At 37.1% G+C, this 14,715-nt stretch overlaps 1 protein-coding gene across 1 annotated transcript in view; it reads right to left on the minus strand.

The window, feature by feature from the left end:
• Positions 1-14,715, minus strand: part of ccdc102a (coiled-coil domain containing 102A) — a 75,752-nt gene that overhangs the window by 4,670 nt on the left and 56,367 nt on the right. The window contains exons 7-8 of the mRNA XM_058782946.1: positions 6,272-6,442; positions 4,937-5,040 (exon numbers count right to left, since the gene is read on the minus strand). Of these exons, the coding sequence (XP_058638929.1) occupies positions 4,937-5,040; positions 6,272-6,442 (275 nt within the window). The remainder of the gene's footprint in view (positions 1-4,936; positions 5,041-6,271; positions 6,443-14,715) is intronic.

The following is a 14,715-nucleotide window of genomic DNA, read 5'->3' on the forward strand; positions in this document are numbered from 1 at the left end:
GGGTGTTCAAATACTTATTTTCCTCACTGTATATATATATATATATATATATATATATATATATATATAGTCACTGCTTGACTATTCATGTCAACTACCCATTTACAATTCCTGAGCTGCCTTTTATTCTTCAATTTTATCATGGGGCCAAGAATAAATTTAGACCCTCTGGCATGATATTATCTATCCTGTTTTGATGTAAAATGCTACACCATGATTAGAGTATGTAATTGACTTCAGCACTTCCAAACCAAAGGAAACCCAATGTGACCAATAGTAAAGCAGCTATGTAATTGATCTACCCCGACGTTACTGGCACAGAGACATGTACAATAAAGAACATGTCAGTCAGACACAGCAACCGTGAAATCACGACACCAATGTCACATGCATGATAATCCCATTCTACACCAAAAGACATTTTCATTATCCTTTGTTTGATATATTTATTAATATATCTCCCTCTTCTCCTCCCCCACACGCTAGCACAAAATAATACAGAAAAACTGAGCCGTTCCCTCTCTCTAGTTCCCTCCGTCGCACAGAGCTGATGAGTTGCCTGTCAGTCAGTGGAGGTGTGCTTTAAGTGCTTGCCTTTTAATGTCTGGAAACTCAGATAAGAACGCAACTGGTGAGCTACATTAAAGCTGCACAGAAACATACCATCAGCTCTCTAGATCAGATCTATCTCACGCAAAGCTCCATCACCATGCCTCTGTCTAGCTCATTCCTCCACAGAGAACCATATCTAGCACATTCCTCAGAGCTTTCAAGCTATCAGGTCTACAAAGTGCTTTACAGAGAATTAATACCGTCTCACACACACACACACACACACACACAAACTTTCATCTGTATCCCACCCCTGACCTCTGTGATGTTAACAAACCCTACTTAACCCTCATGTTCTGCTACATGTACATGCTGTACATGTAAAACAAAAAAAAAAAAAAATTGTAGTTTAGAAATAAACATTGTTTTGCTTGAAATTCTTTTAAAGTCAAAACTAATTAAATTTGACCCCATTTCTTTTCTTTACATGCATCCTTGATCCCACTGTAAACTGCAACTAATTCTGCCTCTGAAATAAGTTTCCTTTTTAGCCGATTTCACCAAACCAATTAGTATTTCAACAGTTTCCATCCAAATACCTAATAGAGACCACTTTGCACAATACAATTAAGCCCCACCTTATTTTCTTTTTGCATGTCCTGTTTCACCAGAAAATACTTCATAAAGGCCATTTCATGTTGAGTTTAATATGCTCCTCTGACCTAATTAAAACCAAGTGGGCATTTTTATCGTATCAAAGTGGACATGCACATTTCAGACATTTCATGACATTCTCTCTTTTAGTCAGTTTTACATCAGCAAAAACACAAGAAAAATACATTAAAACAAATCCACAGACTACTGCCAGGAGTGTATTGTATATCTACAACTATATAAATCTAAGTATATGGAATTTTTCCCTATTTATACATAAATTAACAGATGTGATGTAACATTTCTTCATGGAGAATGTTTAAATTACATTATATCGTTTAAATTTACTACCAGTCATAAGAAAAGCCATAAGAGATCAACCTCACACTGCAATGTTAAAGGGACAGGTCACCCAAAACTGCAAATTCTGTCATCATTTGGTTACCCTCATGTCATTACAAACCTGTACGTCTTTCTTCTGTGGAACATAAGATATTTTAAGAAATGTCTCACTGTTTTTGTTTTTTCTTATACAATGGTCAAATCAATGGTCACCAAATCAGTTTGGCTAATAACGTATCTTTTGTGTTCCACAGAAGAAAGTATTTTGACATTAGAATGACATTGGTGAGTAAATGATGAAAGAATTTGCATTTCCGGGTGAACTATCACTTTAAGTAATGTGCATTGTTTAAGCTACTTGAAGAGACATGTGGTATTTCACACTCCAAACAGACCATGAGGGTTACAATCAACATACACAGGCAACAAAAAGTTCAACACATATGGCATATGTGACGAGCCTGGGAGTGTGCGCAGACCTGGCAGGCTGCTCTACTTCCTGCAGGGCTTCAGAGCATTGTCTCCCCTCATATATCGATTTACGCACCACATTTATGATTATAGACTAAAGCACATACAGTCAATTACCATCTAGAGACCGAGTGAGAGTGAGAGTGAGAGTGAGAGAGAAAGAGACAGAGACATGAATAAAAAGAGAGAATTAGAACAAGGACAACAAGTAGAGAGAACAACGGCAAGCCACTAAGGGTGAACAAGATGAGAGACTGTGAGTTCACAGCTTTCCAATGAAGAAGGAAGCAAATAGGCACGGTGGGGGTGCCAAATGGTGCTGCCGGTGGGCTGAGCAGAGCTGCCGTCTCATGCTGCGAGACTAACAGACAGACACAGCCGCTGCAAGCAGGACGCCGGGCGAGTTCACCCTGTTAGAGGAGCCAACCTCAATCATGAGATCTGATCCTCTTCTGCGTGTCCACTGTGTCCACGGTAGGTATTGTTGTTCATGGTATTCTGGCTCCAGGGAATAAACTGGGCGGAGTCAGAGCCAGCTGGGAAAAGATGTGACTCTGAACTTCCTGTGGCATCAGATATGGGTATGAACTCCAAGTCAACTCAAATGACTGAAGCGCTATCAGTTCCTTAATACTGTCATTTTCAGCCTTCTCCTGTCACCTTGACAACCCTTACTCCAAATCAGCCTCTAGACCATCCTCTGTCTCCATGACAACTTGGACAAGCACTCAGCTCCATCTGTCGCCCTATCCACCCATGGCCTGCTCCAATAGCGCTGAACGCTGGCCCAACTCTCAGAGGGGCGGTCTGATTGTTCTCACATCCTTTCTTCAACTCCTTCACTTTCACTGTGATGTATGGCACTTGCTGACAGCATAGTGAGCAACCTTTATTCCCAGCAGAGTGCTTCAAGTTTTTGAGCAAACAGAATATGAATAGAATTGCTATTGCTCATACTTGGGGTTAGGGATTTGTTCAAATCCCTAAGCTTAAGCTCAGTATTTTATAAATATTTATATAGTTAAATCTAATTATTGGCTCGCATTTATGATGCCTCTAAAAAGTAAAAAGACTAATTAAACATTAAAGTAGAATTAAAAAGAAGAATTAAAGTGTTAAATCACCCAAAAATGAAAGTTCTGTCATTAATTACCCTCATGTCGTTCCAAACCCGTAAGACCTTCGTTCATCTTCAGAACACAAATTAAGATATTTCTGATGAAATCTTAGAGCTCTCTGACCCTCCATAGACAGCACTATCACGATCAACACATAGAAACATAGCAAGGGCATCGGTAAAATAGTCCATGTGACATCAGGGGTTCAACCGTAATTTTACGAAGCTACGAGAATACTTTTTGTGCGCAAAGAAAACAATAACAATTTATTCAACAATTCTTCTCCCCGAGTTACTTTTCGCCATTTTGGAGAGTACCCCAGAACGTAATCAACGTAATCAGTGTTGTTTACCTTCAGCAGAAAGCACGCATGCTGAACGTAAACAACGCTGATAGCACTTATGTTCTGGGATACTCTCCAAAATGGTGAAAGACGATAACTCGGGTAGAAGAATTGTTGAATAAATTGTGTTATTGTTGTTTTCTTTACGTACTAAAGACTATTTTACCGATGCCCTTGCTACGTTTCTGTGCGTTGATCGTGGTAATATCCTTGCTGTCTATGGAAGGTCAGAGATCTCTCAGATTTCATCAAAAATATCTTAATTTGTGTTCAAGATGAACAAATGTCTTACAGGTTTGGAACGACATGAGGGTGAGTAATTTTTGTGTGAACTAACCCTTTAATTATTCTTTTTAATTCAAATTTAATGTTTAATTAGTCTTTTTACTTTTTAGAGGCATCATAAATGCGAGCCAATAATTAGATTTAACTATATAAATATTTATAAAATACTGTGCTTAAGCTTTGGGATCATTTAGTAATGAAAGTGCAACTGTGTTTTTTAAATACTTATTCTTTAAAAGTACTAAAGTGATAATTGAACTCCCAACTCAGGCTTACAATTTCATCTGGCAGACAATAAAATGAACATTTACAAAAAAAAAAAAAAAAAAAAAAAAAGGACAAAAGGACAGATTCATATACAAGGACAAGAATATCACAGAAACATGGGGGTGAGCTCTTTTATCACGGACCAGTAAGTGACCTCACAGAATGCCCTAGTAAACCACATAGCAATGCTCTAAAGGCCACCCCAACACCTTAATATCATGCACAGGCAAGCACCTCTCCTTTACATTACAATTATATTTTATCTCACGGAGTCAGCTATTCTTTTCTCAACAGTCTGGACTGAATCCAACTGACATCTCTTCCTATACCCATAAAGGAAAGAGAACTTTGCACAAATCCAATGTGAAGAACAAAAAATCTGCAAGGCTGCATATTTTAGATAAATGACTTATGATTAAATTATGAGATTGTCGTGAAGACATATGTATCCACACAGGTGTGAAATGGAGGAATTATGCCATGTGAATGTCTTAATCATTAGAAGCTTTCCATCAAAGTCCCTCTAAACACCTCCATGCCGACATGCCTGTCACTGTTCTCTCCAGCTGCGGGGGGCCCGAGCCCACAACACTGCTTCAAGTCTCCCTGTTACTACGGTAACCCACAGCCAGGCAGCCTGGGATTGGCTGTGGGTAGGTGCAAGCCTGAATGCAGGCAGAATAATGAGAGAGTGAGACTGAAAGAGTGAATAAGCTGAGGGAATCGTTGACAGTTTACACTATAAACCTGCCATCTTATTCATGATGTTGTGTAACAGAGAAGCTTATCCTGTATTCATTACTGATCAAAAGAGATCTGAACTGAACACAATATTCTCAAACGTATCGCATGGTTTACAGAGAGACTGCCGAGTCGGTGGGTGCGCATGCATTTATCTGGTTACCTGGATTGTAGGTGCTCCAGCTGAACTTGTAGGTTCTCTGTCTGCTCCACCTGCTCATCCAAGGACCTCTGTAGCTTTCTGGTCTGATTATGAGCCTCATCCAACTGAAACGAATACATAACACATATTCTGGGGATCAAAATTAAGGATGACAAGCAGACCTTGGCTAGTGTGAAAGAGTGTCGGGCCATTTGATGCTGCTGTGTCTTCACTATAGCTTACATTCATTGACCATAGTGCTGGGCGGTTTGATCAAAAATCTATATCATGGTTTTTAGGATTCTGGCAGTTTCATGGTTTATCACAGCTTGTTCCTGACTGTGCCTTTATATGAATCAGAATGCATGAAACAGTTGCAGAACGACTGCATTTTAAATCACAAAAAACAAACATGCTACATTATAGTATGAGCAGTCTTTAATGTAAATAAGACTACAATTTAAAAAATTAAAGCAAAAACAGAATGGTCTGACCTTCGCTTTGTGAATATATGCTTAGTAAACATATCTGCACAAAACAGAAACAACTGATGGGCATTATATGGAGGTAAGATGAAAAGAAAATACCATCTAAACTTTTCTGAATACAGTCAGTTTCCCTCAGAGATACATTCATATAAACCTCCCACTCAATTCAGTATTTAGGATCTTCTTCCAATATTTCGCACATGGTGAACAGTAATCTTGCTCTGCCTGCTACAGTATCTTCTTCTCTTTGCATTCCTCGTTGGTTTATTTGCCCAGTTATTAATAGTTCTCTAACCACTAGTCAAAAGTGTATGCAGTTAACATGGATCTCCTCTCAATTCACGACACTGTCTACATTGCTTTGCCACATGTACTGGCATGCCATTTTTTTTTAGAATTCATACCGTGTGCATAATTTAAACCGGTTTACTGTGTGAACCGGTATATCGGCCAGCACTAATTGATCGTACGTCACTAATCAAAATATTATCTAGCTGATGATCAAAATTGTGGAAATAACTTCTGAAAATTATGAAATCAAATAACTGTACGCTATCATTTGCAAAGGTTATTTTATATCTATATAAATAAAAAAAAAAAATTGTAATCACTTTGTTAAAAAATATTTAAACATTAAAATAAACTATAATAAATATAACATAATATAATAATTTGTTGATGGGGACCATGAAAATATACTAAAGTGAATAAAATTATAAATTATGGATAAAAAAATACTGAGCCCTGTATTAGAATAAAAAAAAAACGTATTTTTGAGGCCAGTATTAGGTTTAAAAAAAGTACAACAAATAAAACCACAGAACACACTCGAAGCAATTAATATCATTGAGTGAATTCTTCGGTTCACCTCATCTTCAGCTTGGCCCAGCTCTTTCTTTAGTTCCTCCACCCTCAGTCGAAGCTTCTTAACTTCCGTCTCGTGCTGCTCTACACGCCGGTTAGCATGTGCCAGCTCGGCCATCTTCTCCTGGTACTGTTTTTTAACCTTGGAGTGGACGTGCCGCAAATCTGCCAGCTCCTGCAAGAGAGCAGATGTATTGACACCAAGCTCCAGATAACAGAATCAAATCAGCAGCATTACCATTTTTTGTACAGTCTGACACAGATTCGTTATAAAAAAGTGTGTATGTTTGTGCTTTGGAAGGGTACTGTCAGGTCCGGATTTACCTCTTATCGTGAACATAGGCAAAACACATTTTTGGGCCCCCCTTCCCTATTAATATATATTACCACCCCAGCACACAAAAATATTTCATAATCAGTGGAAACCATTACAGTCTTTTCTATCACAATAAGCACTTATGTTCAGTCAATAAAGATCGAAAGTAGCTCTTTCTTTGAGAATGAAGAACCATTCCATTAATAGGCTCCGGTGTCGTGGCCACATTACCACTTCTGGAGTGCATTGTTTCTCTAATAGGCCTAATTTTAATGGCCTGTAGTCACAACCACCTCAAGGTATTGTTCAGATGATTTATTTCTGTCATGTTTCCGTCCTGAAATCTCGTGTGTGTTGAAGTAATTTCTTACGTTCCTCATCCCAAGCCTTCCGTTGCAAATTCCAGAACGTAATTTTAGAGCTAATAACAGAGACTTGCGCTATTGATATGTAGGCTAATGCAGTTATTAGAGAGAGAGAGAGAAAGAAAGAGAGAGAAAGAGAGATTAAATGCGTGTAAATACCTGCGTCTCTCAGCTGTGTTCAGCAGCAGCGTCTACAAATAGCGAATCTTTAAGTTGAACTGCTTCAAGAACCTCGCTAAGAAATGTCTTGGCTTTTCAGCTGCAAAACTATTTTATTGATAAATTTGCAAGGCAGCGCTGACATTATGTAACATGTTATATTTGTCTTCTGGGGTTTTGGTTCTTTGCTGTTGTAGATAAACCCATATAGTTTAAAAAATATTATATCTCTCTCTTCATTGTGTTTGGGCCCCCCCTGGACGTGCGAGCATCTAGAGGCACGTGCCTAGAATGCATATGCATAAATCCAACCCTGAATATCATATACCTTATTGGCCTAAATCATGAATATTAATTAGGGCTCTAGCTATATTGGGATTATGGTCTACTGACTGCACTGTACATTCACTGGTATCCAGAAGCTTCTAGCCTGTATTTTTTTCTTTGCACTGCAGTCAAGCAAAACAAAGCTCTCGAATATAATGATTGTTGCCCAAAAAAAGTGTAAGGCAATTTCTAAAAGCCCAATAATTTCTAGTAGGGCTGAACGATTAATTGCACTTGCGATAATATCGCGATATGAAAAAATGCGACTTTTCGATAGCAGAGGCTGCGATTTCAGTGTCACGTGATCGGATGTGACGCACTCGTCCTTAAAAGTGAAGCTGCGGGCTCTTTGATCGCCGCCTGGTGGCTGGCTGCAGTACAGTCATAAACCCCGCCCTCTCCATGTAAACGAATGGGACTTCAGTCAAAATAAAAAAATAAATTACACTTCCAATACAATTTTCCGAAATATGGATTTGGTCATTTAAGGTAGTTGTTATCACGCTGATATATGTTCAATTGTTCATTTTTGTGATACGTTTGATTTTAGCTAGTAATGGACCTCTCTCACATTTCCGGGTTTCTCAGCAGCGGAAGTCGTCATATTTGGGTAAAATCCGACAGCAGTGAATGAGAGGGTACCACAAATATATTTTTTTGCATTCCCATTTGCACAAATAGCAAAAGAAAAACTCCATGATAGTGTTTTCAAGACTTTCAATCAAAGGAAAAAAATTGAGAGAGACTGATAACAGCAGTCAGAAGAGAGAACGATGTCAAATTTACCGTCGCTCACATTGACGCTGCATTAGAAACACCCTCGAATTAGCGTTAACTAGTTTTTTTTTTACTTGATGAAACGGTGATATAATACAAAGTATAGTGTTATAAATGTACATACATTTTTAAAAATATAAAAAACTTTCAAGGATTTATAATTATGATGACTGTTGAAACGCGTCATCACAGTCTTGTGAAAAGGATATGGTTGATTGGGTCTGCGGGAGTTTGGGCGGGAGTTTGATTCCGCGGCTCCACCTCACGACTACTGCGCAGACTCGGGCTCCAAACGAATCTCTACTGCGCAGACTCGGGCTCCAAATGACGTCATTTACTCAAGATGACAGCAGCCATACTGAGATGTATTCGCTTCACTTTTCTATAGTGGAAGGAAGCGGAGATGCGTCGTCCATCTTTTTTACAGTCTATGCATGTGACACGCGAGAGTAAAGAGGTGTGTTCGACTTGAAGATCGATAGATGTATGGCATCAAAGTACGGCGAGAGAAAGCATAAAGAGACGTCCGCCGCTCTCTTATGGCAAGCCAAAAGGGTCAGATTTACGCTATAGATAAATCGCGTTAACATACAAACGCCGTCAAATACGGCGTTTTAAACAGTATTTGCGTAAATATGCCAGTATTACAAAATATGCCAGTGTGATTACAAACGTCGTAAAAACCGCACAAAAATACGTCAATGGCACCGTATCTGCCGGCGTTTTAGTGCACATGATAAGCGCCGCTTTTTACAACGTTCATATTACCATATGAAGCCGTAAAAAACGCCGTTTTGGTTGCACAGAGCGCTCGTCACTTATGGCGTTTTGCTTATAGTATAATGAGCCACGCCCATTGATTTCCACAGCCAGTAATATTGAACAGTTCTCACCCAATCAATGATGCACAGAACCAGACCAGAACAATTCAGCACAGATAATTTGTGGTAATCCAATTCGCATGAGTTATTTGCCATTAAATAAGCAGAAAAATCCAGTTAGCTTTAAATTGGACAGAAGAAAATTTATTTTGCGTTGCAAGCGAACATTAAATGATTGCACTCGCCAGCTAACAGAGGATACTGGACCAAATATACTTCAGTCAACTTTGGTGAGGTAAGGATTGCTTTCAGACTTTCTCAGTTTCTCACTTTCAAATCGATGCTTATACTGGCATTATGAAAATACTATAGTATTTATAGTAAACTATAGTAAATTGTAGTGTACTGTATAGTATTTACAACACTTTGTTAATGAATACTACAGCATACTGTAGTATTAGTGAACTGATAAACTGTAATAAATACTGTAGCATTTAGTTGTTACTACAGTAAACTGTAGTGTATTATAGTATAATATTTACGATAGGTGTAGAAAACTTAGTTAGCAGGGGGGGACGCTAGGGACGTGTTCCTACCAATATCCAGCCACTACCAAACTGTCCCTAGCAATAATTTTGATCAAATAATTAAATATATGTATTTGTTTTTGTCATTTCAGACCCATCTGAAACGTCATATCATTGATATTACCTAACAAGTTAAAGTAAATACGTTAGAAAACTGCACGCTCTCAAGGACCTGCATTTAATACATGCGCGGAATAGTCACGTACCGGACAAAAAGAGAAAGCGCGATCTATGGCTATTATTAGCTCCCTATATAAAGCATATGGACAGAAAGACAAACTTTGTGCGGAAAGATACACAATCTTTCAGCCTAGGATAAAGTCATGAACATCAACAATAATTTGGGACAGATATAATGTGATTTTTTTTTTTTTTGGTAAACTATGTAAATGGCACTCTGTGGTGCAGCAGGATTTGGAACAGCATCCTGAGTCGCCGCGGACAGTCTTTAACTTTAAATTAATGTTGTTCAACTGAATGTACAAATCAAGCTGTTAGCTGAAATATCCAAGAAATAAAAAACACCACTGGTATAAGAGCGTGCTGTTTGTGTGTCAATCAGATGCGCACTAGTTTCGTTACTACAGCAGCAGCAGAGTATTCTTTCAGAATCATCCTGGGTCCAATTCGATTAATATTAAATTAAAGAGCAGTTGTAAAAAGCGGCGCTTTTCATGTGCACTAAAACGCCGGCAGATACGGCGCCATTGAAGTATTTTCGCGCGGTTTTTACGGCGTTTGTAATCACAACTGCATATTTTGCGCCGCAAATACTGTCTAAAAGGCCGTATTTGACGGCGTTTGTATGTTAACGCGATTTATCTATAGCGTAAATCTGACCCTTTTGGCTTGCCATACTCTCGCAGTACTTTGATGACAAACACCGATCGGCCTAGCAGCGCTGTTTCAAGCCGAACACATCTAAGCAGTCTTCAGAGGAAGCATCAAGTTGGCACGCTTACAATGTTGCCAAGTCCACGGTTTGCCTCCAAAAACGTGATATTTTTCCCCTGAAATGCCAATCTTACCAGGGGAACCCCTCCAAAAACGTGTATTTTACCCCCCGGAATGCAATTTTTTTTACCGGTGGACTCCCCCTCTAAACGCGATTGGGCTAGTTTTGAGTAGCAATTGGGCGGGTTTTATTGTGAAAACCTGGCAACCGTGGCACGCTACACGCGGAAATGTTTGAAATATATGAACGTACTTCAAAACGGCACATGGAAATTAATTAAGCAGTAACAGTGTTACGGTGCATTTCATTACTGAAGACTTTGACCTTAAGGTAATATAGGCTAATAATGTAATATTATATATATACTTACTTATTTAAATTCTGTCTAAAGTTAACAGACAGTGTTTAAAAAACGCAATCCACATGTTTACATATATGTTTATTACAGTGACTTTGAATTACCTAAATACTGAGTGTGGTAAAGCAACAGATTTTTTTTATATATTTCTGCAATCTACTTTAGTTTGTGTGATTTGTTACTGACTTTCATTCTGATGTTTACTTGTCAATGCTTTATGTTGTCATAATTATTACATGCTTACAATGCTGGAAGTTCAACAAATCAGTCAATATACTACTGTGATTGTAGTTGTTAAATAAAAATGTCATTCATATCAATTCATGCATCACCTAATTTCATCATAACACATAGGCCTGGCCTACAGAAAAGAATATTTATGTTTAATCTATCTAATATTGTGTTGGTCATACTATACAATGATTTATTGCTTGTCTTTTTTAAATAATACAGAACATAAAGAGCTTTAAAATATAATTGCATAAAATATAATTGCATATTAAATCGCAAATCTCAATTTTGGTTTAAAAAAAAAAAAAAAAAATCAATAGCAGTAGTTTTATTTTCCAAAATCGTTCAGCCCTAATTTCTACTATACTTCTGCTTAAGACAAAAGGTGCTGTTAGCATTATAAAGTGTTATAAGGAAAACACATTCTGAGCTATCTTCAATAGGCCTAGATCAAAGTAAAGATTTTCACATGCTATCCTTTTTAGAGAGAGAACGCAGGTCACATAGAGCTGGTAACTTATCAAGTAATGAAAATACAGCAGAGTACCTTCCTAGACAATAATACAATGGGACACAGTGCTTCAGTTCCTATCACAACACAAGAGACTGTGATGGGGAGACCAAGTCATATCTAATCACCAAATAAAACACCCCATGATCAACAAAGAACATTATGTTGCTAACAGAAGGTGAATTGCCCCCCCTACAGTGTTTGTTTTCTCCTAGTATTATTATTTTGCTGCCATGGGAGTCTATTGCTGCTCATAGAGAAGTAAAAAGTTTAATACAGTGATTGTTATGTTTGCATAGTACAAAGTTGTGAAAAGTGGCCCACTATAATTCAAGAGAACAGTGTGTTATATCTATTTTATATTACAGCTGAATATTTTTGCTCTGCCTCACTTTTTTTTATTTTTTTATTTTTAAACAGTATACAGTTTTTGGAAACAATTAAACTATCATTTTTTATACTATGAAAGCCATGGAAGTGTCTCTTTACATCCACCATCGTGAAAACCACTCAAAACCACCACTAGAAGCTGTGCCCTGATTAGGATCCGGAAACCGCAGCCTCAAGTATTTAAATCAGACAAGACAAACTAACACTGACAATGTCTGCTGTATCCAGGTATTTGCCTAAGTTGATCTTGCGGTCAGACAAGGCATGTGGCGGCATCCAAATAGAGGCAGTTCCTGGTATGTGCCGTTTCACAGCCATATATACTGTACCAATCAACGAAGGAAAACAAAGACAAAACAAACTAAAATCAAATAAAGGGTGCCTATGAAACACACTCAGGAATTAAAAAAAAAAAATCTATTTAAAACAAACAGTCAAAAGCTCTCTTTACATTTTAACTAGGGGTGTCAACGTTAACGCGTTAACGCATGTGATTAATAAAAAAATAACGCGTTAATATTTATTTTAACACAAATTAATCGCTTGATAAGGTTTGACCCCAACTTCTTGCCGTCATCGCAGTGTGGAAGGTTATCTATCATTGTGTGATGAGGGTACAGCGAACCAGTGTTGCCAGGGTAACGGCACAAGTGGGCTATTTTGAAAATAGTCGCGGGAAAAATTACAGAGCTGTGGGTTGCGGTTTTTTGGGCTACTTTTTTAATGTATGGCGGCCGCCCAAAGTGTATATAGACAAATAAAAATTCAAAAGATCCTTTTACTAATGTGTATTATACTTGGAATGTATACCTGGCAACTTAAGAACGGAGAGGCGGTTAACATCACAAACAACGTGACTTTCAGCAGAGCAGCAGAAATAAACATGACAACAGCCACTATAGATTATATAAGATAATAAACACATGATTCCGATAGGATATGGCCCGTATGTGTTTTTTTTTTTTAGATTAATGTGTACATCTGAAATGCTAATTTGTGCAGCGATATAAAAGGCTATAAATAGCATATTTTAACAACAGTAAACGACCAAATTCCACATGTGATCGCAAAAGGAAGTTATTACAAACACTCGATGGTGGTTTGAAGTGAGTTCTGAGTAAAAGTGCACTATTAATCTCATAAATTGTCTTATGTAGCATGATGCTAATATTAGCTCTAATGCAGCTGCAGAACAGGTCCAATTCTTCTTTATAATGCATTTTGTCATAATACTTCACGTAAAGTTGCAAGAAATGTTTTGTTGTATTTATTTAGAAATACTTTTGATAATAGTTGGGTAAATGTATACTGGGATTGAAGCGATGTGGCTTGGTAAACGTTTTATTGCCAGTTTAAAGGCTGATAATGGCTGAATAAAAACAAAAGAATAATGATAAAAGAATAATAAGGATTATGTCTCATAACTCGCCGAAGTGCGAAAGGTTCTGTTTCCTTAAACTAGTTTCATGCATTTCTTTTTCAACACATTTACAGGTAAATCCTAGGATTTTAAATTTGTGATTAATCATGATTAATCACAGTCCATGACTGTGATTAATGCGATTAAATTTTTTAATCGATTGACAGCACTAATTTTAACATTAACATTGAACACCAATCCACCATTCACGCATTTTGCTTCAGATTATGTAGATTAATACAATAATCTTTAACACATAACAGTTTTTTTACATTTACACTATTGTTCAAAAGTTTGGGGTCAGTAAGATTTTTTTAAAGAAATAAATACTTTTATTCAGCAAGGATTCATTAAAGTAATTAAGTAAATTAAGTTTTGCAAAAGGAAATGACATTTTAAAATATATTAAAATTTTAAATTGAAATAAATTAATAAAAAAATAAATAAAAATAAAAAACACATTATTACGGTTTCTGCATTCTTAATCAAATAAACAAAGCCTTGGTGAGCATGAGACTAAAAAATAAGAACGCTAAAAAAATTCTTACTACACCCCAATCTTTTAAATGGTAAGCACATATTACCTATATACACAGTGCAAGTGAAAAATAAAATAAATATTTTTAGTAAAACAAATCTATTAGTGGCATATTGTATATTACATTTTAAATCAGTGCTGAAAATCATTTCTATCCAGAACTTTGAGGTGAACATCAAAGTGTTCAAAAAGTGTTTGAGTACATGTTTTTCTCAATAGATAAAATCATGAATAATTAAAAGAAAAAAAAAAAAACATAAAGACATATATACATCCATATATAAATAACCTACAAATATGTTTGTAGGCAAACAATAAATTCTAAAGTCCATGTATAATGCAAGAGTTTGTGCTCAACATTGGCAACATATAGTAGTATGGTATGACACAACCACTTCAACAGTTAAGTCAAGTACTTATGCATATCTCTAGGTGAGAACTAACCCAGTATGATCTACTTCGTGTTCTGACCTTCTCCCATTTCTGTACACACACAGAGAGCTCATACAAACCTCTCTGTGGCCATAACCGTGAGGAACAAAGAGAGAGAGAGAGTCTAGGGAGATCGAGGGGGGTGGAAGCCAAAGGGAAGCACCAGAATCCATTAATAATTTAAGAGGATAATCAAGTAGCTAGACAAATCTCATTCATAATGTACCTCCCCCATAACATGAGCAGCCAAACAGTATATTT

This window comes from Onychostoma macrolepis, chromosome 07, assembly GCF_012432095.1.
Source record: "Onychostoma macrolepis isolate SWU-2019 chromosome 07, ASM1243209v1, whole genome shotgun sequence".
Taxonomy (NCBI): Eukaryota; Metazoa; Chordata; class Actinopteri; order Cypriniformes; family Cyprinidae; genus Onychostoma; species Onychostoma macrolepis.